The sequence below is a fragment of the Rhincodon typus genome, chromosome 35 (assembly GCF_021869965.1).
Source record: "Rhincodon typus isolate 14 chromosome 35, sRhiTyp1.1, whole genome shotgun sequence".
Classification (NCBI taxonomy): domain Eukaryota; kingdom Metazoa; phylum Chordata; class Chondrichthyes; order Orectolobiformes; family Rhincodontidae; genus Rhincodon; species Rhincodon typus.
Genome location: NC_063366.1, coordinates 11,886,313 through 11,914,209, shown reverse-complemented (window position 1 = coordinate 11,914,209; position 27,897 = coordinate 11,886,313). Strand labels below are relative to the sequence as shown.

Sequence of the window (27,897 nt, the reverse complement as noted above, 5' to 3'; positions counted from 1 at the left end):
AAAAGCCTGTGTATGCCATTCCCAACAAGAGCAAACAGGCTTCTCAAGTGAGCAGCCAGAAGACGAGAAGTTCGTTGGATGTCATAAATAAAAGGCATTTTAAACAAAGTAAGCATGCTTCGAAACAAGACTAAACTCCATGATTTGCCTGCGATCGGTTCTGCGTTTGGTCCATTTGTTGATGGGGAAGAGATATTCAGGCTTTAGAAGGGGCACGTCAGGGGACTCCACAAAAACGGGAGAATCAGAAACGGAAATAAGCCATTCGGCCCCTTGAGACTACTCCTGCCATCCCACAAGATCATGGCTTTAACTCCACTTTGACCCTTCCCCTCCCTTTATGTTGTCCCCTCCATAACTCTCTGGTTGATCAAAAATTGCTACAACTCAGGTTTATTTAGATTCAGACTTTATTGTCACATCTACTCGTGTACAAAGTCAAAGGAGTACACATAGCAGCATCTTAGCTACAAGTACATAGGTACAAAAACTTAAGAACAAGACAGAAAGAAATAAGGAACAAAGTTAACTGTTAAACATCACAGTCGCTCTTAGTATCGCGCAACAAATAAAGAAGTATTTACCAAAATTCACTGGACTCTGGGGTGGTTCCCGCACATTGGAAAACAGCCAATGTGACGCCACTGTTTAAAAAAGGAAGTAGACAAAAAGTAGATAACTATAGGCCAGTTAGCTTAACTTCGGTAGTGGGGAAAATGCTTGAATCTATCATTAAGGAAGAAATAGCAAGACATCTGGATATAAATTGTCCCGTTGGGAACACCCAGCATGGGTTCATGAAGGGCAGGTCATGTTTAACTAATTTGGTGGAATTCTTTGAGGACATTACTTGCATGGTGGACAATGGGGAACCTGTGGATGTAGTGTATCTGGATTTCCAGAAGGCATTTGACAAGGTGCCACATCAAAGGCTGCTACACAAGATAAAGTTGCACAGTATTACAGGTAATGTATTGGCATGGATAGAGGATTGGTTGACCAGTAGAAAGCAAAGAGTAGGGGTAAATCGGTGTTTTTCTGGTTGGCGGTCAGTGGCTAGTGGTGTGCCTCAGGGATCAGTGTTGGGACCGCAATTGTTTACAATTTACATAGATGATTTGGAGTTGGGGACTAAGTGTGGTGTGTCAAAATTTGCAGATGACACTAAGGTGAGTGGTAGAGCAAAGTGTGCAGAAGACACTGAAAGTCTGCAGAGGGATATAGATAGTCTAAGTGAGTGGGCAAAGGTCTGGCAGATAGAGTACAATGTTGATAAGTGTGAGGTCATCCATTTTGGTAGGAGTAACAGCAAAATGGACTATGTTTTAAATGGTAAAAAATTGCAGCACGCTGCTGTGCAGAGGGACTTGGGTGTCCTTGTGCATGAATCGCTAAAAGTAGGATTGCAGGTGCAGCAGGTAATTAAAAAGACAAATGGAATTTTGTCTGCCATTGCTAGAGGGATTGAGTTTAAAAACAGGGAGGCTATGCTGCAGCTGTATAGGGTCCTGGTGAGGCCACACCTGGAGTACTGTGTGCAGTTTTGGTCTCCTTACTTGAGAAGGGATATACTAGCACTGGAGGGCGTGCAGAGGAGATTCACTCGGTTGATTCCAGAGTTGAGAGGGTTGGATTATGAGGAGAGACTGAGTAGGCTGGGATTATACTCATTGGAATTCAGAAGAATGAGGGGAGATCTTATAGAAACATATAAGATTATGAAGGGAATAGATAAGGTGGAGGCAGGGAGGTTGTTTCCGCTAGCAGGTGAAACTAGGACTAGAGGGCATCACCTCAAAATAAAGGGAAGCAGATGTAGGACTGAGATCAGGAGGAACTGCTTCACCCAAAGGGTTGTGAATCTGTGGAATTTCCTGCCCAGTGAAGCGGTTGAAGCTACCTCGCTGAATGTTTTTAAGGCAAGGCTAGGCAAATTTTTGAACAGTAAAGGAATTAAGGGTTATGATGTGCTGGCGGGTAAGTGGAACTGAGTCTCAAAAAGGTCAGCCATGATCTTATTAAATGGCGGGGCAGGCTCGAGGGGCCAGATGGCCTACTCCTGCTCCTAGTTCTTATGTTCTTAAGTAAAGTTAAAAGTTCAAACATTGCGGTCTTTCCTCAGTGTTTAATCATCTCAGTATCTTAGCTGTGAAGTGGGAAAAGAGATTGGAAATGTTAGCCGTATTCTCCTCGGAAAGGAGGAGTCTGTGATGTCGCTATGTGGATGACTTAGCCAATCAAGCCAAGGTCTTGATCTAAGGAAGTGGAGAGAACTTATTGCCTTTGGCGAGAGAGTCAACAGGATGGTGGCCCAAGGTTCAAAAACATTGGCAAAGGAAGTAGGGGACCTAACGAGAGGAGCGTTTTTCACTCAGCTTTGCTGAGAAAACATCACCTGTAAAGGTGCTGAGCGCTGATTCCATTAATAATTGGGAAAGAGGTCATGGACGAGGAAGGAGCTTACTAGGCCCGAGGCCTTTAGAAGAAAATGGGGATGTGGGATTAGGCATAACTGCTCGTTCAAAGGGTCAGTACTGAATGGGACCCCCCACCCCCGCAACCCCGACCGTCAGTCCAATGACAACATTTTCTAAGCGCAAGGTGAGCTCATCCATGGTTCTGGAAGGTACCAAATCATAACGACCGTTGCCGCAGAGTCAGAGGGGGTGATGGGAAGGTTATATTTGCATAGGGCGGGGTGGAAGCAGATTCAATGGGAACTTTTGAAAGGGAGTTGTGTAATGAATTGCAATAGAAAGGAGGTGCCGAGCCGATAGGGAAGGAACAGAGAGGAGTGGGGCTCATTGGATGGTCCTATGAAAGGCTGGCAGTAGGCCGAAGGGCCAAGTGTCCTTGATTCTATGAACCCCCCCAACCCCCGGATCAATCGCTGTGGTAAACGCTGTGAAATATTCCTTTCAGCTCGGTTCCAGCCCATCATGACCGTGGACAGGATTTACTTCCTCATCGAGGACGAGAAGACCTGGACGAAGGCCTGGAACCACTGCCGCAGCCAGTACACCAACCTGGTGAGCGTGAGGAATGCAGAGGATGCTCGGATCATCGCGTCGCTGCCGCACGAGCCCCAGTGGATCGGGCTCTACAACGACGGGCTCTCTGGGTGGATGTGGGCTAATGGAGACAAGGTCAGCTACACCAAATGGGCCCTCTGGCACCCCTACACCTTCAACGCCACCCTGCCCATGTGTGGCGCCATACTCGACGGTGAATGGCATGAAGCAGACTGCGATTTCCCGTTTGCCTTCATCTGCTACAAAGGTGATCACTTACACTGAATCATAAGACCATAAGACACAGGAGCAGAAATTAGGCCATTTGGCCCATCGAGTTTGCTCCACCACTCAATCATGGCTGATAAGTTCTTCAACCCCATTTTCCCACTTTCTCCCCGTAACCCTTGATCCCCCTAATAATCGAGAACCTAGTTATCTCAGTCTTAAATGTACTCAATGACCTGGCCTCCACAGCCTTCTGTGACAGTGAATCCCATGAATATTGCACAGTACAGCTGGTCTGTGCTAGCATTTGGGCTCCAATCACCTCCCACTCGATATCATCTTGGCCTGTCAACTTACCACACAATTCCTTTTGTCTCTCCTGTAACTGATCTGTACAATTTCTCTGTAATGTCCCCCCAGTGCTAGCGAGTTCTCTGGGTATAGAGGTTTCTGCAGAATTAGAACAGTTAGTAATTATTTATGACATATCTGTCCTATAGTTGCTGTAGTTTTGGAAGATCTCCCACTTCCTAGAACCCCTACAGTGTGGAAATGGGCCCTTTGGCCCAACAAGTCCACACCGACCCTGGGAGCACCCCATCCAGACCTGTTACCCTTTTCCCTGTAACCTATCTACACGTCCCTGAACGCTACAGGCAATTTAACGCGGCCAATCCACCCTGGCCTGTGGGAGGAAACCGTAGCACCCGGAGGAAACCCACGCAGACACGGGGAGAAAGTACAAGCTCCACACAGACAGTCACCCGAGGGTGGGATCGAACCTGTGTCCCCTGGCGCTGTGAGGCAGCAGTGTGAACCCACTGAGCCACGACCTTGGAATCATCTCTAGCCCCATCCCGGTAATGAGTTAGATAAAGGTGACATTGCAGTGGTAACATTGCTGGGCTAATAATCCAGAACCTGGGTTAATGTCCTGGGGATAGGACTTTGAACTGTATCAGGGCAATTGATGAGAAGTGAGTTCAATAAAGGAGCTAGCCTCATAAAAGGCTGGTCCTAAAGGCTACACCCTTAACTGCCCTCTCGGCAATTAGGGATGGTACCAAAAGCTGGCCAAACTGGCGGCACTCAGATCCCACGAGCAAATTAAAGACCTTTTCTTGGGAGAGGTGCCCAATCTGTTCAGACTCTTCCTGACCAGTAGAATTTTGCTTGAACTAGACAACACAAAAAGACAGCACTGAATTTTGAATCCTGACCTACTAAGGAGTGAAAGTGCACATAAGGCAGGATGTGTTAGAAATATTAAGATTGTCGCTGGTAAATCCGGTAGGGAATTTGGGAGTAGGTTCCTGACCCAGAGGGTGTGAGAGTGTGGAATGCACAACTAGCAGGAACCCCCAGACAAAATAGCTACGATTTAGTCAGCGAACGCAAATCCAAAGCGTTGTTTGTGGCTCTCCACATGTGCATAAGGAGTGTATACAGTCCTGGAGGCGGAGGGACTCTCTCTCTCCATGACCTGTTAGTCAGAGACCACTGTCGCTATCGTAGTTGAAGCCTGCCATTGGACAGATGGGGTTTGGCACAAGGAACTTGGTCGCGGCTTTCTGTATTTCCCATTCCACAATCCGAAGGGTATCAGCTGGTAGGGCTTACTCAGTGGAGTTGCTCTCCTTTGGAGCCCTGGGATGGGTGGCAGGCAGCATATATCCCTAACTCCCGACGTCACCTACCAAATCCATGGCCTCTACCACCTAGAAAGCCCAAGGGCAGTCGCTACATGGGACCACCACCGGCTCTTGCAAGCTCCCCTCCATCGCCCACCATCCCGACTTGAAGCTATTTTACTGCCACTGGCTCAAATTTCCCTCCATAAGGCCGCTGCGGGTGTGCCTCCAGTGTGAAGCAGTATGATGCCAACAGTAGGTAGGGTGGGGGGGTGGGGTGAGGGGAGGTTCAATTCCCATTGCCAGCTTAGGATACCACGAGGGACTCTCCTTCTCAATCTCTCTCTCCCCTTGCCCGAAGCCTGGTGACCCTCAGCTTAAATCACTGCCAGCCGCCTCTCTATTGAATGAGAGAGCGGCCCCATGGTCTTGTAGAGACGTGACTTACAGTGTCTCCGAACTGCAGCGGTTCAAAAGGCAGCTCACCTCCATCTTCTCAAGGGGGGCAACTAGGGAGGGGGGTGTGGGGTGGGTGACAGACGCCATCCCAGCCGTTGATACCCACAGCTCACAAAAGGAGGCTCGCGTGGAACCCCCACCCCCCACCCCCACCTCCGACATCGGCCCCTTTGGGCTGAGTTTCTGTTCCCGTCCATTTCAGACAACTCTCACGTGACCCATGCGTTCCGCGGCTGAGTCAGAGTTGGCTTTGGAAGTTGAGCCCTTTATGACGTTTCTGTCTCCACAGACCTGAAAACCAAGGGGGAGATCAGGCCTGCGAAAGTCAGACAGCCTGCAAAACTGAGACAGCCCGCGAACGGTGAAATCCCTTCCGCTCCGAAAAAGGTCACAAACCACAGTGCTGCTGCGAATGCCGGTAGGAAACATCTCGAGCACCCGGCAGAATTCACTTTCTGAGTCTGCTTCGCATGGGGGATTGTAGCGTCGCCCTGGTCGGAGCTGTGGAAGGGAGGGACAGGACCACACAGAGGAATGAACTTGCGGAGGAGGTGGTGCACATAGGCACATTTAAAAGACATTTGGATCAGTACACGAACAGGGAAGGTTCGGAGGGATACGAGCCCAGGAGCAGGCAGGTTTAGTTGGGGGATCATGTTCAGCATGGACTGGTTGGATTGAAAGGTCTGTTTCCGTGCTGTATGACTCTATGAATCTGTGGTTCCATGCCAATGTCATAGAGCTCAGAGTCATGGCCTGATTGGATCCCTAACTCCACACTCTCACCTATTCCCTCACATCCCTGAAAAGTTACATTCGTGCCATTGCTGGGATCGTCTATTTCCACCTCTGCAATGTAGCCCGAGTTTGCCCCTCACCAATCCCCCCTCACCTCCCTCAGCTCATCTGTTGTTGAAAACCTCATCCTCCAGTTTGACTGGCTAATCCAATCTCACTATTTACCCTCTGTCAACTCCAACTCAACCAAAGCCCTGCTCTGCCCGTCCTAATACATGGCCGAGTCCTGCTCGCTCATGACCCCAAGTGCTCACTGAGCCTCCCGAGCTCTGCTTTCTCAAGTTCTCACCCTTGTTTTCCAGTCCTTCCCTGACCTCGCTCCTCTTTACCTCTGTCATCTCCTCTCGCCCTCTGGGATCTCTGCACTCCTTTCAGGAGCCATCTACTCCTGAAACCTCAGCACCTCCCCACTTTAAAGAAAAGTCCCTAAAAACCAACGTCTTTGACTGAAGTACCGGCCTTGTGCCACAATATCATTGTAACTTTGCTCCTCAGTGCTCCTGCAAAGTGCCCTGGATTGTTTTACCTAGGGCGCTATAGAATTGTAGTTCTGGTTTGTTAATCAGTTTCACTGGAAGATGGCTATATTAATTTAATAAAAGCAATCTGGACTTAAGGTTGGTTTGCTCGCCGAGCTGGTTTGTTGTTCCGCAGACATTTCATTACCCTGCTGGGTAACGTCATCAGTGCAGCCTCCGATGAAGTGGAGTACTGGGTCAGAAGATGCCTACACGAACAACATCAGGAAGATACTACACGCCCCGACACACTCATCACACTACCCTACATTAGGAACACATCGGAACTGACCACAAGACTCCTGTGACCGCTGGGCATCAGAGTGGCACACAAGCCCATATCAACCCTACGACAACTGCTCACCCGAACTAAAGACCCACTTCCCGCCATGGACAGGACCAATGTCATCTATAAGATTCCCTGCAGAGACTGTGAGAAACACTACGTCGGACAAACGGGAAGGAAACTAACAACAAGGGTACCAACTGGCTACAAAAAGACACGACTAATACTCACTCATCTCAATCCACATGGATAAGGAGAACCACTACTTCGACTGGGACAACACCAAAATCCTGGGACAAGCTCAGCAGAGACAGGCACGGGAATTCCTAGAAGCCTGGTACTCCATGAAGAAAGCCATCAATAGACACATAGAACTCAACCCCAGATACACTCCACTACGAAGGAAAACTGGAAGTGAGGCAATCCAGCTCAACGGACTCCAGAGTTTAAAAACCAGGCGGGAAAACACACCGACGCTTCATCGGAGGCTGCACTGAGGATGTTACCCAGCAGGGTAATGAAACGTCTGCTGAACAACAAACCAGTTCGGCAAGTCAACCAACCTCAACAACCAAAACCCGAGCTACAGATCTACTCCAAAGCCTTAGAGTCTGGACTTAAATGTGTAATGATGTCTAAGAATCCGTTGTCAGGAAAAACCCATCGAGTTCATTCATGCCCCTTAGGAAAGGATCCTTACGTGGCCTGGCCTACGTGTGACTCTAGGCCCACAAAAACATGGTTGATTCTTAAATGGAACTAGGAATGGGCAATAAATGCTGGCCTGACCAGCAATGTCTGTCCTGTGAATGAATTCTACAAAAAAATGGACTGGCCATATAAATGCTTTCCTAAAAGGAAAGGTCAGACGTCTGGAATCCTGCAGTGAGTAACTCATCTCCTGACTCCCCAAAGCCCGTCCAAGGCACAAGTGAGGAATGTGATGGATGGGTGCAGCCCCAACAACGCTCAAGAAGCTTGACACCATCCAGGACAAAGCAGCCCGCTTGATTGGCACCACATCCACAAGCATCCACTCCCTCCACCACCGATGCCCAGTAGCAGCAGTGTGTACTATCTACAAGATGCACTGCAGAAATTCACCAAAGATCCTCTCACAGCACCTTCCAAACCCAGGATCACTGGAAGGACGAGGGCAGCAAACGTGTGGGAACACCAGCACCTGCACGTTCCCCTCTAAGCCACTCACCATCCTGACTTGGAAATATATTGCCTATTCCTTCACTGTCGCTGGGTCAAAATCCTGGAATTCCTTCCCGGACAGCATGCGAACATGGATTGCAGCGGCTCAGGAAGGAAGCTCACCGCCACTTTCTCAAAAACAACCGAGGGGACGGGCAGTGAATGCTGGATAAATCCCATCAATGAATCCCTTTTCCCATGATCCATTCATTGGTACAACCACATTCCTCTGTACCGTAGCATTCTGCAGGGCAATGATGCCTTTGTCTTTGACAATTTTTGCAACGCGATGAACAGCGAGCTTTTTCTGTTGGTCAATTCATGAGTGGGTGAGGCAGTGGTCAGGTTTGGGCAGGTGGGCGGGGGGTGGAAGTTTGGGGAATGGCGTGTCGGGAAGGCTGACCGTTGGGGGAGATATTCCGGAGATGAATGGAAACCTCAGTTTTGTGTGATCCTCTTTTCTTCCAGGAGCTGGCTCCAAGAGGATGTACCACAAGATCCAGCTGGAGATGACCTGGTCAGATGCTCGCGATTACTGCCAGCTCCATCACACGGGGCTGCTGAGTATTCGCAGCAAACAGGAGAATGCAGCTGCCAGTAGCCTGTACGAGGACATCAAGCTGGGCTGGTGCGGCCTGTACAATGACCAGAAGACAAGCTCTGGCTGGAAGTGGGTGAACGGTGACCCCGTCAGCTACACCAACTGGAAGCCGGGGAACCCTTACCGCTACAACATCATGGCCCCGGTCTGCGTCTACGTCCAGGAGGGCAAATGGAGTGATGCCCCCTGCCGCTTCCTGTTCCCCTTCGTGTGTTACACCGGTAAAGGCACGCTGCAGACTGCTCACCCCATGCAGATGGAAACCAGACTCAGCCATGCCGACCGGGCGTCCCAAACTAAACCCGTCACCGTTTGCGTGCCCATAATCCCTCTCAATCTATCTACCTGCCCTAAAGCCTTTGGAATTGTACCAGCCTCCACCACTTCCTCTGGCAGCTCGTTCCATACACGTGCCACCCTCTGCGTGAAAGCTTCGCCCCTTTCCCCTCTCGCCTTCAGCCTCTAGTTTTGGATTCCCCCACCTTAGGACAAAAGACCTTGACTTTTCACCCTATCCATGCCCATCATGGTTTTATAAACCTCTATAAGGCCACCACCCTAAGCCTCCGCTACTCCCCAGGGAGAAAAGTCTCCTTATAACTCAAACATTCCAGTCTGGATAACATCCTTGTGAATCTTTTGTGCACCCTTTCCAGTTTAATAACTTCCTTCTGATAGAGTTCCACAACTTCAGAGCGTGCCCTTAGCATCCTTAATGGTTTTCTTACACCCTACGACCACCCAACCCCATAAATACACCCAAAGGGGACCCAATTTCTCCTTTGCATTCCTTAATTTGAGCCCCAGTTCACATCTCGACTTCTCCACCACCAACAACCCATCTGCTTTTGGCTCTGGTCACCCATACAATCTGTTCCACTTGCTCCTCCCCATCTTAAGTATTAAAAAGTGCACATTTCGAACCCTTTACAGTTCCAAAGAGGAGTCATTCTGGACTCGAAACGTTAATTCTGTTTGTCTCTCCACCATTGCCGTCAGACCCGCTGAGTTTCTCCAGCAACTTTTCAATTTCATCTCCGATCTCCAGCACCCACAGTATTTGTAACGGTTTCCCAGGCAACTTTTACCTTATTAGAACACGGGGCGTCGAAAACAGGGAGGTCCTGAGTTCTTATCTCCCCCCAAACAAAGTCTACAGCGTGAAAAGTCTAGGCCAATCGCAATATTCTTCCCCCATCAAATGGAGTATAGTGGGAGTGCTGCTCTGTGCACGCAGCCTCGGGGGGGGTAGAAATATTAAGCTGAGAGCTTCATTTGCCCTCTCAGTGTATGTGGAAGATGGCCAAGGGGTTACTGTTCTCGATTAAGGGGCATGAGAGGGGAGGATTTCATCCAGGTTCAACAACTCTTCACACAGCGCGAGTCAGTCACAAAAAAAAGGAGCCGACAATCTGCTGGTCGCGTCAATGTTAGCGGCATCTCATCGAGTGTGAATTGGCTGCTAGCTTCTCCCGACGGTGTGAGGGCAGAGGGGAGGGCTTGCGAAGGACCATGACTCTGCTTGAGCTCCCAATATCACGTCTCCCAATCCTCCCAACTTTGGGAAGACCTGCGCCAGACCAATGCCCATTGCTTTCGGCTGGGCAAAACATTATAAAGCCGTTGTAGCCCCAGACCGCTGCTCTCTCTCCCTCTCTCTTTACAGAGGAGTGACTCGTGGTGAGTTTAAGCTAAGGGTCACCAGGCCTCGGGCGAGGTTGAGAAGGCAGCGTCTTTGTGTGCACTGGAATCGAACCTGTTGCTGTTGAAATCATTCTTTATTGCAGACCAGCTGCCCAGCTGACTGAACCAAGCTGGAAGAAAGGGAGAAAACACAGGGGAACAGTGTCCCTGGCCTTAGCACCCACTTGGGAATTTGCACTGACTTTCAAGCCTGGGTGGGGGGGTCATGACAGAAGTTAATAAGGTAACCAAAGCATGAAAGTCTGCAGTTTGCCCGCAGTAAACCTGGTTCTGGTACATAGAAAGCACCACTATTTATTACAAATAAGCACACTTTAATCACGAGTAGAATCATAGAATCTCTATCGTGTGGAAGCAGGCCATTGAGTCGACACTGACCTCTGAAGAGGATCCCACCCAGACCTACCTTATCCCTGTAATTCCCCATTTCCCATGGCTAAGCCACCTAGCCTGCAAATCCCTGGACACTATGGGGTAACTTAGCGTGGCCAATCCACCCTAATCTGCACATCTTTGGACAGTGGCAGGAAACCAGAGTACTCAGCAGAAACCCACGCAGACATGGGGAGAATGTGCAAACTCCACACAGACAGTTGCCCGAGGGTGGAATCGAACCTGATAAAACAGCTATGAATTGTCAAACATCTGGCTGTACTCAGTAAAGCTCTAACACCTTTTAAAACATCTGCGCGCATGCACACAGATGCACAAACAAGTATGCGTGAAGACACACACAAATACACATGCATACATATACATGCACACACATACTCACACACACACATATACATGCCCGCACACAAACAGAGAATCAAAAGACGTCAGTTTTATGAGTAGATGGGAAGAAGAATGGGAACCACATCACAATAACTTCAGTCTGCAGGGTCTGTTGAGATGTTCCTTTACAGGCCAAGACTTTCTGATCTTCAACCTCCTTTCGTTAGGTTCTTTCACTTCTTTGTAGAAGGCACTGGGCAATTGATACACTAACTACAAAGTCTCTTGATTACTGGTTAAACACACAACTGGTCAGAGGAAATATGCAGCTTTCTTCAAGCTTCAGGTGTTTGTACTGCACAGAGAGAGAGAGAGAGAGCTCCAGCTCTCTGAAGGTTTCTCAGTGAATTTTTCACACCTACAGAAACTATTCAACCATCCAGAAGAACAAATCCGAGGGTTGTTGCCTAGCCTTTGACTTTTGAATATACAACTGGTCATAATTGCAGAAACCAATCAGCGACCTGTTGCTGGCCAAATCCCATTTTGGACACACCCCCTAGTGTTGTGCTGACTACAAACAGCTACCCCTCCCCCCAGTGCTTGAACAAAGAAGCTGTGCAAACACCACACACAATGAGCTTTCGGAACCTGTTTGCAAAACCGCAACAATTCTTTCCATCGTCCTTTGGTTTTGAAAGAGTCTTTTCATTTTTGTTTTTGCATTTCAGTCCGTAGTCAAACATACAGCACATTGAGGGCTGATGCCAAACAATGCTCTACAATTTGAGATGGGAGGGGGCTAGGAGGACAACAAATAAGGGACAAAGTTTCTTTCCACACAAGAGGCATTTGAATAAAATCGCTTCTGTGTCCACAGAGCTTGCAGAACACGCCGGTGAGCAGACATCCAGGCCTCAGTTAGTCTCTGAAAAACCTTCTGCCAACGATGGTGACGAGAAGCAGCCACACAGAGTCTTGGAAAAGGGTTTGGCTGCCAGTAAGTCCGGTCTCTGTTCTCAGCCCACGTTGCGACAGCCTTCTGCACATTCCCCTTCTTCCGGCCGTCGAAACCCAGCCTAAGTGAGCAGGGGGGTGGGTGTGCAGGCCTGTCTTCCTGACCTCTCCCCTTTCATTTGAAGGACGCTTGAGGACTCTGAGTCTATATTCAATGGAGTTTAGAAGGGTGAGGGGGGATCTAATTGAAATTTACAGAATACCGAATGGCCTGGACAGAGTGGACGTTGGGAAGATGCTTCCATTCGTAAGACCCGAGGACACAGCCTTAGAGTAAAGGGAAGACCTTTTAGAACGGAGATAAGGAGAAACTTCTTCAGCCAGAGAGTGGTGAATCTATGGAACTCACTGCCACAGAAGGCTGTGGAGGCCAGGTCATTGAGTACATTTACGACTGAGATAGATAGATTCTTGATTATCAAGGGGATCAAGGGTTATGGGGAGAAAGCAGGAGAATGGGGTTGAGGAACTTATCAGCCATGATCGAATGGTGGAGCAGACTCGATGGGCCGAATGGCCTACTTTCTGCTCCTATTGTCTTATGGTCGTATGGTCGTATGGTCTTATGGTCTTATGTCTTTCCTCCAGGTGGAATCCAGGATGTGAACTTCCCCAAGCGGAACTACATCCTTGTCAAGAAAGAGAAAACGTGGAGTGAGGCGCAGGATTACTGCCGGGCCCAGCACACTGACCTGCTCAGCGTGCAGCACATGTCAGAGAACCGCAAAGTCGCCAAGCTCCTCAAGGTGGACCTGGCCGCCTGGATTGGCCTGTTCAACGAACACCAGTCTGAGTACGGCTGGATGTGGACCAACGGGGAACCAGCCACCTTCTTCAATTGGGACTCCTTCTACCCCATGGAATTCACTGCGATGCCCGTCTGTGTTATCATGGTCAACGAGCACTGGAAGGACGTGCCTTGCGATTATAAGTTTGCTTTCATCTGTTACTCTGGTAAGCAGTGGGCGTGGCTGCTGCTAGGTCCATGTCCGTAAAGAAATCGGAGCAGGAGGAGGCCATTCTCAGCCTTAATTATACGCAAAGACTCTGCCTCCACAGATCTCTCTGTGGCAAGGAGTTGCAAAGACTCTCCAGGCTGGCTCAGTGGTTAGCACTACTGCCTCACAGCGCCAGGGACCTGGGTTCGATACCACCCTCGGGGTGACTGTGTGTGGAGTTTGCACATTCTCCCCCTGTCTGTGTGGGTTTCCTCTGGGTGCTCCGGTTTCTTCCCACAGTCCAAAGATGTCCGGGTTAGGTGGATTGGCCATGCTAAATTGCCCGTAGTTTCCAGGGATGTGCAGGCTAGATTGGTTAGCCATGGGAAATGCAGGACTACAGAGATCAGGTGAGCCTGGATGGGATGCTCTTCAGAGGGTCGGTATGGGCTGAATAGCCTGTTTCCACACTGTAGGGATTTTATGATGACGAGACTAAATTCCTGCTCATCCCAGTCTTAAATTGATGCCCTTTCATTCTGAGGCTATGCCCTGTTGTCCTAGACTCTCCCATGAGAGGAAACATCCTCTCAGCATTTACCCTTGTCAAGTCCCTTAAAAAATCCTGTATATTTCAATCAGATCACCTCACATTCTTTTGAATTCCAGTGAGTAGAGTCCCAACCTGTTTAACCTTTGCTCAAAATCATTCCATACCAAAGATCATTCCAATGAACCTTTTCTGAACTGCCTCCAATGAAATAATATCCTCTCCTTAAATAAGGGGACCGAAACTGCTCACAGTACTCCAGATGTGGTCTCACTAGCACCTTGTACAGCAGCAGTAAGACTTCCCGACTCTTATATTCCAACCCCTTGAAACAAGGGCCAACATTCTCATAGGCTCACTACAGTGTGGGGAAACAGGTCCTTTGGCCCAACAAATCCACACCGACCCTCAGAACATCCCCCCAGACCCATCCCCCTAATCTACATATCCCTGAACACTACGGGCAACTTAGCGCGGCCAATCCACCCTAACCTGCACATCTTGGGACTGTGGGAGGAAACCGGAGCAAACCCACGCAGACATGGAGAGAATGTGCAAGCTCCACACAGACAGTTGCCCAAGGGTGGAATGGAACCTGGGTCCCTGGTGCTGTGAGGCAGCAGTGCTAACCACTGAGCCACCGTGCTGATCTATAGAGTCATAGAGGTCTACAGCATGGAAACAGGCCCTTCAGCCCAACTTGTCTGTGTCGCCTAGTTTTCACATTTAATCTAGTCCCATTTGCCTGTGTTTGCTCCATGGCCCTCCATACCCATCCCATCCATGTACCTGTCCAAATGTTTCCGAAATGACTAAATTGTACTCGCCTCCACCACTATCTCTGGCAGCACATTCCAGACACTCACCATCCTCTGTGTGTGAAAAAAAATTGCCCCTCTGGACCCTTTTAATATCTCTTCCCTCTGACCTTAAAGCTGTACCCTGTAGATTTAACCTCCTATACACTGGGGAAAAGCTGTTGGCTATCTACCTTATCTATGCCTCTCATGATTTTATAGACCTTTATAAGGCCACCCCTTGGTCTCCTACGCTCCAGGGAAAAATGTCCCAGCCCATGCAGTCTCTCCTTATAACTCAAGCCTTCCAGTCCAGGTGGCATCCTAGTAAACCCTTTCTGCGCTCTTTCTAGTTTAATAATATCCTTTCTATAGTAAGGCAACCAGAACTGCATGCAGTACTCCAAAGGTAGCCTCACCAACATCTTGTACAGCTACAACAAGACGCCCCAACTCCTATACTCAACGGTCTGAACATGAAAACTAGTATGCTTAAAGCCTTCTTCATGGTCCTATCTACTAGTGACTCAATGAGCTATGAACCTGTACCCCTAGATCTTTAATACTCCCCAGGACCCTAACATTGACTGTATAAGTCCTGCCCTGGTTTGACCCACCGAAATGAGACACTTTTATCTAAACTAAAATCCGTTTGCCATTCCTCAGCCCACTGGCCCAGTTGATCAAGATCTCTCTGCTTTCCAAAATAACCTTATTCACTGTCCACTATAACACTAGTCTTGATGTCATCCTGCAAACTAACCATACCCCTTAAATTCTCATCCACATCATTGATATAAATGATGAATAACAGTGGATCCAGCACCAATCCCTGCGGAACGCTGCTGGCCACTGGCCTCCAGTTTGTAAAACAAGCCTCTACCACCACCCTCTGTCTCCTATCATCAAGCCAATTTTGTATCCAGTTGGATAGCTCTCTCTGGATCCAGTGAGATTTAACCTTACTCAACAACCTACCTACCTGTAGTCTTCCTGATTATCTGTTGTGCCTGTGTGCTAACTTTCTGTGTTTCACACACAAGTCCATTTGTGCTGTAACTTTCTGCAGACTTCTCCACATAAATAATACTGTTCTTTTGTTCACCCTTCCAAAGCGGGCTTCACATTTTCCCACATTAAACTCCACAGCCCAGTTACTTAGGCTTAGCCAATCAGACGCGAAATATTTCTCTCTGCCAGACCTGCTGAGTTCCTCCAGCATTTTCTGTTCTTATATTCTCCATGTGGAACTTCTTATTGTTTTTCCTGTGAGCTGCCATTGAGTTTTGAATGATTATGTCCAGGTTCTGCACAAATCTTTATCTTTAGATGCTTTTATCACCGATTGGTGTCCTACCTATCTCGTTAAATTTATCGATTATTTCTATCCAGCTTTTGTCTCAGTATGCCTCAGCTGGAAACATGGGCTCGAACTTCATCCCGTGGTTCTTAGGTCTCAAAGTGGGAGGGAATTCCCTCCTTTCTCAGTGGGTCAAAAGGCAAAGCCCCCTGCCACCCCCATCCACCCACACCCTTTTCCCCTTGTTGATGTCTTTTCCCTTAACACAGTATTGATTGGAGTCTTGCAGAGACCTGTACGTAGAGGCAAGTCTCTGGATTGAACAGGCGGTGACCCAGTGGTATTATCGCTGCACTGTTAATCCAGAGACTGCAGATGGTTGAAATTGAATTCAATAAAAAAACAAACTGAGAGTCTAATGATGACCCATGATTGTTGAGCGTAAAACCCCATCTGGTTCACTAAAGTCTCCAGGTAAGGAACTTACCTGGTCAAGTCTACATGTGACTCCAGACCCACAGCAAAGCGGTTGATCTGTGGTTTCTTACTGCACAGGAACTAGCCATGTTAACACCCCACCCTCCCCACCAACTGTCTGTAGCTGGCCAATATCCTAGGGTCTCCAAATTCAAAGCTGTGGCTGTATCAACAGCAGATAGAAGGAGTTAACAGCACCTCATACCCATCCCGGTCAAGAGGGCAAGGAACTGGCCCTCATCCCTTGGGAAAATTCAAAGAGAACAGTGGAGAAGGCTTTCTAAGATTACAAAGAGATCTTGATCAATGGGCTGAAGAGTGGCAAATGGAGTTTAACTTGGGTAAATGTGAGATATTACATTTTGGTAAAACGAACAAAGACCAGACTCAATACAATTAAAAGTGGGGCCTTGGGTAGTGATGTAGAACAGAGAGTCCCAGGGGTTCGTGTACATAACTCTCTGAAGTTTGAATCACAAGTAGACAGGGTGGTTAAAAAGGCATTTAGCACGCTTGTCTTCATTGCTCAGACCTTTGAGTACAGGAGTTGGGATGTTGTGTTGAGATTGTACATGACGTTGGTGAGGCCTCTTCTGGATTACTGTCAGTTCTGCTATAACGAGCTCTCCGGCAACGCGAAGTGGTTATAACGCGAGTGACGAGTAGGGGAGCGCTATTTCTAAAACGTGAACTTGCATTGGCCGTAACGCGATTCCGTCAGTGCGCAGGGGAGTCACACGATCGTTTGTCCTGAGCACGCTCAATGTTAGCGCTGGGAGAGTCTCTGTCAGCATCACGTGATCATTTTTCAGACCTTGTCACGAAGCGCGTTCTGTCAGAGGTACAGTACTCTGTGATATTCGGGTTTTGTTTTCGCAAACTCTGCTGTGTTACCCTCAAAAATGCAAGGACAAAGTGACAAGAATGTTAGCAAGAAACGTCCTGGTGATAAAATTGTGGGTGGTGAACGTAAAAGAAAGGCTATAAGGCTGGAAGAGAAGCTGGATGTTATTAAGCGTTTTAGGCATATTGAGAGAACATGTGATTTAGTTTGCGTAACAGGGATAGAGGAATCTTATGCACTGTTAGAGACAATGCAGAAAAGATTAAAGCAAGTGTGGAGCTGTATGAACACATCAGGCCAGGCAGCATCAGAGGAGCAGGAAAGCTGACGTTCGGGTCGGGACCCTTCTTCAGAAATCTAAAGAAGGGTCCCGACCCAAAACGTTAACTTTCCTGCTCCTGTGATGCTGCCTGGCCTGCTGTGTTCCTCCAGCTCCACACTGTGTTATCTCAGACTCCAGCATTGGCAGTTCTTACTATCCCAAAGATTAAAGCAAGCTATATTGCTAGAACAATTCGGAGTACTAGCAAATCTGTGAGGTCATGGACCAAGGAACTTGAGGAGATGGAGTAGCTTCTAAGTGTGTGGATAGAAGATCAAATGAGAAGCTGATCTGGGACTATCCTTCTCACCATAAAAGACAAAGCCTTGTCTATTTATGAAGATCTAACAAAACATGTTAAAAATCCTGCACAGATTTTGGGAACTGCTGATGCCGGAGAATCGAAGATAATAAGGTGTAGAGCTGGATGAACACAGCAGGCCAAGCAGCATCAGAGGAGCAGGAAGGTTGATGTTTCTGGTCTAGACCCTTCTTCAGAAATGGGTGAGGGGAAGGGGATTCCGAAATAAATAGGGAGAGAGGGGGAGGCGGATAGAAGATGGATAAAGGAGAAAATAGGTGGAGAGGAGACAGACAGTACAGGTGAGTGTAGGTGGGGAGTTAGGGAGGAGATAGGTCAGTCCAGGGAGGACGGACAGGTCAAGGGGGCGGGATGAGGTTAGTCGGTAGGAGATGGGGTTGGGGCTTGAGGTGGGAGGAGGGGATAGGTGGGAGGAAGAGCAGGTTAGGGAAGTGGGGACGATCTGGGCTGGTTTTGGGATGCGGTAGAGGGAGGGGAGATTTTGAAGTTTGTGAAGTCCACATTCATACCATTGGGCTGCAGGGTTCCCAAGCGAAATGTGAGGTGCTGTTCCTGCAACCTTCGGGTGGCATTGTTGTGGCAGTGCAGGAGGCTCAGGATGGACATGTCGTCCAAGGAGTGGGAGGTGGAGTTGAAACGGTTCGCGACTGGGAGGTGCAGTTGTTTATTGCGAACCGAGTGTAGGTGTTCCACAAAGCAGTCCCCGAGCCTCCGCTTGGTTTCCCCGATGCAGAGTAGGCCACAACGGGAACAGCGGATACAGTATACCACATTAGCAGATGTGCTGGTGAAAATCTGTTTGATGTGGAAGGTCTTCTTGGGGCCTGGGATGGGGGTGAGGGGGGAGGTATAGGGGCAGGTGTAGCACTTCCTGTGGTTGCAGGGAAAAGTGCCGGGAAGACATATGTGCCCCTTCGTCCTCACGTACCACCCCACCAACCTCCAGATCCAACGCATCATCCTCCGGCACTTCCGCCATCTGCAATCCGACCCCACTACCAGAGACATTTTTCCCTCCCTACCCTTAACCTGCTTTCCGGAGGGACCACTCTCTCTGTGACTCCCTTGTCCGCTCCACACTCCCCTCCAGCCCCCCACACCCGGCACTTTTCCCTGCAACCGCAGGAAGTGCTACACCTGCCCTTGCACCTTCCCCCCTCACTCCCATCCCAGGCCCCAAGAAGACCTTCCACATCAAACAGATCTCCACCTGCACATCTGCTAATGTGGTATACTGTGTCCGCTGTTCCCGTTGTGGCCTAGTCTACATCGGGGAAACCAAGCGGAGGCTCGGGGACCGCTTTGCAGAACACCTACGCTCGGTTCGCAATAAACAACTGCACCTCCCAGTCGCGAACCATTTCAACTCCCCCTCCCATTCCTCAGACGATATGTCCATCCTGGGCTTCCTGCAGTGCCACAACAATGCCACCCGAAGGTTGCAGGAACAGCAACTCATATTTCGCTTGGGAACCCTGCAGCCCAATGGTCTCAATGTGGACTTCACAAACTTCAAAATCTCCCCTCCCTCTACCGCATCCCAAACCAGCCCAGCTCGTCGCCGTCTCCCTAACCTGTTCTTCCTCCCACCTATCCCCTCCTCCCACCTCAAGCCCCACCCCCACCTCTTACCTACTAACCTCATCCCACCCCCTTGACCTGTCCGTCCTCCATGGACTGACCTATCCCCTCCCTAACTCCCCACCTACACTCACCTTTACTGGCTCCATCCCCACCTCTTTGACCTGTCTGTCTCCTCTCCACCTATCCTCTCCTCTATCCATCTTCTATCCGCCTCCCCCTCTCTCCCTATTTATTTCAGAATCCCCTTCCCCTCCCCCATTTCTGAAGAAGGGTCTCGACCTGAAACGTCAGCCTCTCTGCTCCTCTGATGCTGCTTGGCCTGCTGTGTTCATCCAGCTCCACATCGTGTTATCTTAAAAATCCTGCAGGTGTGCCTGCCTTTCGTGCTTGCAGTCGCTGGTATGCTGCTTTTAAGAACAACTATGCTTTTCATAACGTAAAGTTACGTGACCAAGGTGCCAGTGCAGACGAGGAGCATGCGATGGCATTTCCTCCCATAGTGAAAAAAAATTAATTGATGAAGAAGGCTACAACTTAGATCAACTTTTCAATTTGGATGAGTCAGGTTTATACTGGAGGCGAATGCCGTCAAGGACCTACATTTCTATGAATGAAGCACAGACTCCAGGCTTTAAGGTGGCAAAGGATCATACGACTGTGCTGATGGGTGCCAATGCCAGTGGAGATTTAAAGCTTAATCCTGTGGCGGTATATCACTCTACAAACCCGCGAGCCTTGAAAGGCTACCTACTCTCGGCATCTACTTTAGGTCAAGCAAAAGAAGTTGGATGACAGGTCAACTTTTTTCTGTTGATGTTTTGGAAGATGCTTTCGGAAAATATTGCAAGGAAAAGAAAACTGGATTTCAAGATTCTTCTCATCCTGGACAATGCGTCAAGCCATCCTCCCACCATCGGTGAGCTTTCTAAAAACATCAAAGTACTACTCCCAAACACACACCTCCCTCTTTCAACCCATGGACCAGGGTGCGATAGCAGCTTTTAAAGCTTATTATTTAAGGCGCACATTTAAGAGGCTGAGTGCAGCCACTGAGGGGGATAAGGACAGTGTTCTTCCAGTTTGGAAGAGCTTTAACATCAAGAACGCTGCTAGCATCATTGTGGAGGCCTGGGGTGATGTCAGTAAGGACGGCTTGCATGCAGTTTGGTGGAAGCTTCTCCCAGATTTATTTCAAGATTTTAAAAGCTTTGATCCGTCAGAGGAGCTCCGAAGAATCAAAGAACATTGTGTTGATCTTGCAAAGGAAGCTGGATTTGAAGAAGTGGAGAGTGAGGATGTTGAAGAGTTGCTCGAGTCCCACTGTGAAGTCTTTTTCTTACAGCTGATCTACAACAACTTGTTGCTGAGGGGGAAGTAGAAGCTGGAGATGAAGAAGATGAAATTTCAGGATGCAGCACCACGAGAGCTTTCCACTTCTGTTTTGTCTTCCATCCTGAGGGAAAGTGAGAAGCAGTTGCAGCTCTTAGAGGACAACGATCACAATGCAGAACGCAGCAGGGTAGCAGTTCATGGAATAAGATCTTATTTGGCATCCGATACACAACTTCTTCATGAAAGAAGAAAAAGGACAAAGCAGCAAAAACTGGATGACTTTTTAATAAATATGAATTAAACATTTATTCAAATTGTGCTATCCTTTGTGTTAGGCTTTTGAATGATCTTTGAGTGATTTTGAGTGATTTTTTTTGGTAGTCTGCCCCTAACCCAGCTTTTCCCATGGGCTCCGTTATTTCTCTTGCACAATTTTATATAATACGATGCTGTGCAGGAACGCAACTATCATGTTACAGCAGGACCGACTGTACTGTGTCTATTTCTGGTCTCCCAGTTATCGGAAGGATATTATTAAGCTGGAGAGGGTTCAGAAGAGAGTTGCCAGAATGTCGCTGGGAATGGAGGATTTGAGTTATGGGAAGAGGCTGGATAGGCTGGGACTTTTTTCATTGGTGCGTAGGAGGTTGAGGGGGTGACCTTGCAGAGGCTTATAAAATCATGAGGGACATAGATAAGGTGAAGAGCAGGTGTCTTCTCCCTGGGATGGGGGATTTCAAGACTCGCAAGCAAATTTTTAAGGTCAGAGGAGAAAGATTTAAAAAAGACATAACGGGCAATTTGATTTTACATAGAGAGTGGTTTGTGTGTGAAGTGAGCTTCCAGAGGAAATGATGAATGCGGGTGCAGTTATGTTTGAAAGCCATTTGGATGAACAGGAAAGGTTTGAAGGGATGAGGGCTAAGCACAGGAAGGTGGGACTAGTTTAGTTTGGGATTATGTTCAACATGGACTGGTTGGACCGAAGGGTCTGTTTCCATGCTGTATGACTCTATGATGCGATACCATTAGCTAATCCCTCTCCCTAATGACAAGAAGTGACCTCCAATGGACCTCTGTGCTAGTGCTGGGAAGCTGTAGAAGTGAATGTTAGACTTTCCCCAGTGGCTTATTTTGCGCGCTAAAACGAGACAGAGAACCGCGGACGCCGGAGATTGTGAAAACAGAACAGAAATTGCTGGAGAAACTCAGCAGGTCTGGCAGCATCTGTGGAGAGAGAAAGCGGAGTTAGCGTTTGGAGTGCAGTGACCCTTCTTCAGAACTGGTAGCAGCTGGGAACGGGATGGTGTTCATAAGAAGGCTCACCGGACCTGAAATGCTCGCTCTGTTTTTAAACCTCTTGCCAGACCCGCTCAGGGCATTCTCCCGCAAATTTCCCCCCCAGCTTGTTTTGCGTTTTCACCGTGCGCTTGTTTTGCCAAGACGTATTTGCACTCACGTGGATCCTTTCTGCTCTGATTTCAGAGAACGCTGCATCCAGCACGCCCCCGAGTGGCTGAATGAGTTGAGCGAGCTGGGGGGATAGCCCTCAGAACCCCTCTCCTGCGTTCGAGAAGAGATCGGGCCAGCTCCCAGCTTCCTCCCCACCTCCCTCGACATTTCTGAAACGGAACTCAGGAGTTGCAGCGTCGGATTCCAGCAACTTTTGCAGCCGGATTCATGTCAAACGAATCGCGATCAACCCTCCAGCAACGTCCCACCTTTATGCAGAAACAGGCCACCCGGCCCATCTATTCGGTGCTGGTCTTTGCCTCTCGCGTGACCCCCACCCCCTTTCCGTCCTCGCTCACACATTTTGCTGGCTGGGCCAGTATTGGTTGACCATCTCTCATTGCCCTAGCGAAGATTTTGCTGCATGGCTGTTACAGTACTGTTAGGGATGGGACTTCCAACATCTTGCCCCATTTCAACATATATATCCAATTCTTTCTCCCTGTTGGGCACTGACCCGCCTTCCCCGTGTCATCTGGTGCCATTTATAGGGCCACAGAAGGGGCTCTTTGGCCCATCTGGCCTGCGCCGAGCCATCTGCACTATTCCCACTTCCCACCCTTTGGCCCACAACCCTGAACTGCTCATCCACATAATTTATGAAGCATCTCAATCGCTCCACAAGCTCACCAGATCTACATTCCAGGGCATTGAGAATTGCTTTTCGATTTTCATTTCAGATGTAATAGTGATGACGCTGAGGTCCCTGGTTCTAGTCTCCTGCAACTTGGAATGTTTTCTCTGCATTTCATCCCAATGCACCCCATCATCAATTTTCTTTGAAGTGCCCATGGGGTTAGCCCTGGATTGGAGAATGGAGGCCTGACCATTCAGTCTTGCCTTGGCATCATCTTTCCAACCTTTATCTTTTTTGCCTCCTCTCCAGTGCAATACTTTTTGGACTATGGGGTACAGAACCAGATGCACAGGGCAGCATGGTGGCTTAGCGGTTAGCACTGCTGCCTCATGGCGCCAGGGACCCAGGTTCGATTCCAGCCTCGGGTGACTGTCTGCGTGGAGTTTGCACATTCTCCCCGTGTCTGCGTGGGTTTCCTCTAGGTGCTCTTGTTTCCTCCCAGAGTCCAAACATATGCAGGTTAGGTTGATGGGCCATGCTAAATTCCCCGTAGTGTCCAGGGATGTGCACGATTAGCCATGGGATATATAGGGTTTTAGGATAGGGGGCTGGCTCTAGGTGTGATGCTCTTTGGCGGGGGTGGGGTTCACTGCAGACTCAGTGGGCCAAATGGCCTCTTGCTACACTGTATAGATTCTTCACCATTGCATTGCTGGGTTCCACTCACACCTTTTTTTGTTTGGGAAATTGTGCTAGTCGCCCAACAGTGATAGATACATAGGCGCCATCGAGATGTCCATTCAGTGGCGATATTTATAAAATCACCAGGCTCACAACTGACCCCACTTCTCGGCAACTGACCCCCATTGCTGTTCTGTTCCAGCTTGAACACAACCACTTCTCAAAATGCAATAATGACATGTAACCTGGTATTTATCTTCCATTAACAGGACTGTGCCAATGAACCAAAATAAAGATGCTTTAGGAGCCATGCAAATGTTTACTGTGGAGTATGAATTTCAGCACTAGTGTGACGCTAGTACTTAGGCTCTGATGGATGGTATCAAGCATTCCATCACTTTGACTGTTTGCAATATGCAGAGCACTGACCATACTCAACCAGCCCACATCTGCAGAACTCAGGGGTCACCAGGGACATGGACAGGGTAACTAGACAAGGCATTTCCCCTCCTGGGTGGGAGAGTCCAAAACTAGAGGACACAGGTTTAAGACGAGAAGGGAAAGAGTTAACAGGGACCTAAGGGGAAACATTTTCATGGAGAAGGTGATGCCTGGATGGAATGAGCAGCCAGAGGAAGTGGTGGAGGCTGGTACAATTACAAACATTTAAAAGGCATCTGGATGGGGACATGAATAAGAAGGGTTTAAGAGGGGATATCGTCCAAAAGCTGGCAAATGGGGCTAGGTTAATTTAGGATATCTGGTCAGCATGGATGAGTGGGGCCGAAAGGTCTGTTGCCATGCTGTATCTCTCTACGACTCTGTGACTCTAATGGTTGATTTCACAGCACTTACTGAACAAAGCTAACATCTAAGAATTACACTCATAATTTAACATTGTCAGCTAGGCTCTCAATGTGGCTCACCTACTCTTGTTAGATGCTACATAAATCCATACACAGTGTTGTGATAAAAAACAGGCTACCAAGTCAAATCAGCCTCCCTATTGCCATATTCACAACACAGTAAAATTAAAACATTCATTGTCTCTCAAAATTGACTTCAACAGTTCCTATCCAGGCTTTTTTGAATAACAAGTGCCAAACATTGTGAATAACCAAAGCCAGTCACCAGGTTTATAGCCTAAACAAAAGATTTAACAATTTATTAATAATTAGGAGAGCAAATTTTACCAACAAGCTAATCTAATTAGTGTCTATAAACCCAATCTTCTACAATTCTAGCCCTCCTCCTCTCACAAAAGACAGACAAACAAACAGATATATTTGAAGGATAATTTTAAAAAATTTGTTCATTCACAGGATGTGGCTGTCACTGACTAGGCCAGCATTTACTACCCACCCCTAATTGTCCAATTAAAAGTCAACCACATTGCTATGGGGCTGGAGTCACATGTAGGCCAGACCAGGTAAGGAAGGCAGTTTCCTTCCCTAAAAGGTACTAGTGAACCAAACGGGGTTTTCCAACAATGGATTCATGGTCATCATTAGACTCTTCAATTCCAGATATTTATTGAATTCAAATTCCATTATCTGCCATGGCAGAATTCAAACCCAGGTCCCCAGAACATTACCCACACCTCTGGTTTAACAGTCTAGCAATAATACCATTAGGCTATCGCCTACCCCTTGCTCTGGGTTTCCTCCCACAGTCTAAAGGTGTGCATGGATCGGCCATGCTAAATTGCCCGTTGTGTCCGGGGATGTGCAGGCTAGGTGGGTTAGCCATGGGAAATGCAGGGTAACAGGGATAGGATAGGGGTGTGTGTCTGGGTGGGATGCTTTTCGGAGAGTTGGTGTGGACTTGATGGGCTGAATGGCTTACTCCAAACTGTAGGGATTGTATGATTCGAAAATTATGCAAGATACTGTTTACATATATTGGAGACACTGGGAGGGTCCCATCACTGATAGACCTCCATTTACCATCAGCAGGAAGACCTCAGAGGGTGGTCTTTCCCCACTGCCCCTTGGCAGCAGCTGCCCCAAGCTTTAGAGCGTCCCTCAGCACGTAGTCCTGGACCTTGGAATGTGCCAGTCTGCAACACTCGGTTGGGGTCAACTCCTTGCTCTGGAAAACCAACATGTTTCGGGCAGACCAAGGAGCGCCTTTCACCAGCTTGCTGGTCCTCCAGGTTCAGTCGATGTTTGTCTCGGTGTGCATCCTGGGGAACGGGCCGTAGAGCACAGAGTCCCACATCATGGACCTGCTCGGGATGAACCTCGACAAAAACCATGGCACCTACCTCCAGATTTCCTTAGCAACAGCACATTCCAGCAGGAGATGTGTGACCCACCCCCACCCTGCAGCCGCTTCAAGGGCAGTGGGAGGTGGCGATGTCCAACATGGCACACATGAGAAGAATCTCACAGGTAGTGCCCTTCTCAACACCAGCCCAGCTAATCGCACATGTAGGGATTGTAGATCAGAGTAGGAATAATCGGGGAATTGAAGATTAGGAATTTTTTATTGAAAAAATATACTTTATTCATTGAAAAAAATTATCCACATACACAGTTACTAAAACTTTTCTGTACAGTCTTCACACGAGTAGCAAACACTAGATTTTGGCATTCTCTGCAGTCGCAAAATAAAACCCAAGGCATTTCTTACTTATACAAGGCTATATTTACACACATTTGTGGCACTGAGAGGGCCCGATTACTGGAGTGGCCCTTGTTACACCTTTAAAAAAAACTGAAAGAACTGCAGATGCAGGAAACCAGAATCAAAACTAAATGGAAGAAAACTCAGCAGGTCTGGCGACGTCTGTGGAGAGGGAAAGCAGAGTTAATGTTTTAGGGTCCCAGCAATCTTTCCTCAGAACTAGGAGAGCGCCGCACTGAGCCGAGAGATCGCCATGCCGGGACTGCGCTGACGCTGGGGGCTCGAATCCACGCTGAGGCCGGGAATCCAAGTTCACGTTAAAGCCAAGAGTTCAGGACACCGTCAAAGAGAAAGAAAGAAGGAAAAAAAAAGAGAAAAAGAAAAGAGAGCAATTAAAAAAAAAACCAAACGGACGGAGCTGACCAGCTCCAGCTGGATAGTCCTACATCTGAGGGAAAGAGAGAGAGATAAGGAAGCAGGTGCAAAAACAAGGAGAGGTGGAGGGGAGACAGTGCAAGAGAGACAGAGAGAGAGACAGGATCTGAACTGATGCACAGGCAGTGACCAGCTTTCAGGCTGTATGACCTGCAGGGAAAAAATCCCCAGACCGTGACTTTGAAAAGAAATGTTAATGAGGGAATTGCCAACCCCTTCCCAAATTGAACAGACCACCTTGAGCACTTCCCGGGGGCTGAGGGGATGCCTCCCGATTGTGAATCTGGAAGCAGGAGGAGGGTAGATAGGAATTTACAGCAAGTTTGAACTCGGGAGGGCTGTGCCCCATTTCCCACCTGGCCTCCTCAGATACTGAAGCAAATGCAACAGGATCTGGATGATATCCTGGCTTGGGGTCATATTCACACCTCACAAGGGCCAGGCAATGTCCATTTCCAACACATATCTAACCAGAGATAGTAAGAACTGCCGATGCTGGAGTCTGTAATAACACAGTGTGGAGCTGGAGGAACACAGCAGGCGAGGCAGCATCAGAGGAACACGAAAGCTGACGTTTCGGGTCGGGACCCTTCCTCAGAAAAACCATATCTAACCAGTGTCCCTTGACATTTAACAGTATAACCATCAGTGAATCCTTCACTACCTACACCCTGGGGGATTATCATTGACCAGAAACTGAACTGGATGAGTCATTTAAATACAGTGGCTACACAAGCAGGTCAGAGGTTAGGAATCTTGCAGGGAGTAACGCACCTCCTGACTCCTCAAAGCCTGTCCACCATCTACAAGGCACGAGTCAGGAGTGTGATGGAATACTCCCAACTTGCCTGGATGGGTGCAGCCCCAACAACACTCCAGAAGCTTGAAACCATCCAGGACAAAGCAGCCCGCTTGACTGGCACCACATCCACAAGCATCCACTCCCTCCCCCACCGACACTCAGTAGCAGCAGTGTGTACTATCTACAAGCTGCACTGCAGAAATTCACCAAAGATCCTGACACAACTCCTTCCAAACCAATGACAGCTCTCATCATTTGAGGTGGCGTGGTAGCTCAGTGGTTAGCGCAGCCGCCTCACAGCACCAATGACCCAGGTTCGATTCCACCCTCGGGTGACCGTCTGTGTGGAGTTTGTATGCTCTACCCCTGTCTGTGTGGGTTTCCTCCCACAGTGCAAAGCGACACAGATTAGGTGCATTGGCTATGCTAAATTGGCCCATAGTGTCCAGAGATGTGCTGGCTAAGTGGATTAGCCATGGGGAATGCAGAGTTACAGGGATAGGGTAGGGGGTGGGTCTGGTTGGGATGCTCTTCAGAGGGTTGGTGCAGATTCAATGGCCGAATGGCGTCTTTTTGCACTGCAGGGATTCTATGATTCAGCGAGAAGCACAAGTGCAGTAGAT

At 48.5% G+C, this 27,897-nt stretch overlaps 1 protein-coding gene across 1 annotated transcript; it reads left to right on the top strand.

Moving 5' to 3' along the window:
• Positions 1-22,476, top strand: LOC109926071 (macrophage mannose receptor 1-like). The gene is made up of 7 exons (XM_048616761.1): positions 1-108; positions 2,923-3,279; positions 5,619-5,747; positions 8,603-8,956; positions 12,037-12,156; positions 12,762-13,127; positions 22,125-22,476. The coding sequence occupies exons 2-7, from the start codon at positions 2,940-2,942 to the stop codon at positions 22,157-22,159; spliced, it is 1,344 nt and encodes a 447-aa protein (XP_048472718.1). The 5' UTR covers positions 1-108; positions 2,923-2,939; the 3' UTR covers positions 22,160-22,476.
• Positions 22,477-27,897: the final 5,421 nt, after the last annotated feature.

Coding starts and splice junctions, on each gene's coding strand:
- LOC109926071 (XM_048616761.1), top strand. CDS start 2,940: ATGACCGTGGACAGGATTTACTTCCTCATCGAGGACGAGAAGACCTGG. Junction 3,280..5,618: donor TGCCTTCATCTGCTACAAAG/GTGATCACTTAC, acceptor CTGTCTCCACAG/ACCTGAAAACCAAGGGGGAG. Junction 8,957..12,036: donor CCCCTTCGTGTGTTACACCG/GTAAAGGCACGC, acceptor CTGTGTCCACAG/AGCTTGCAGAACACGCCGGT.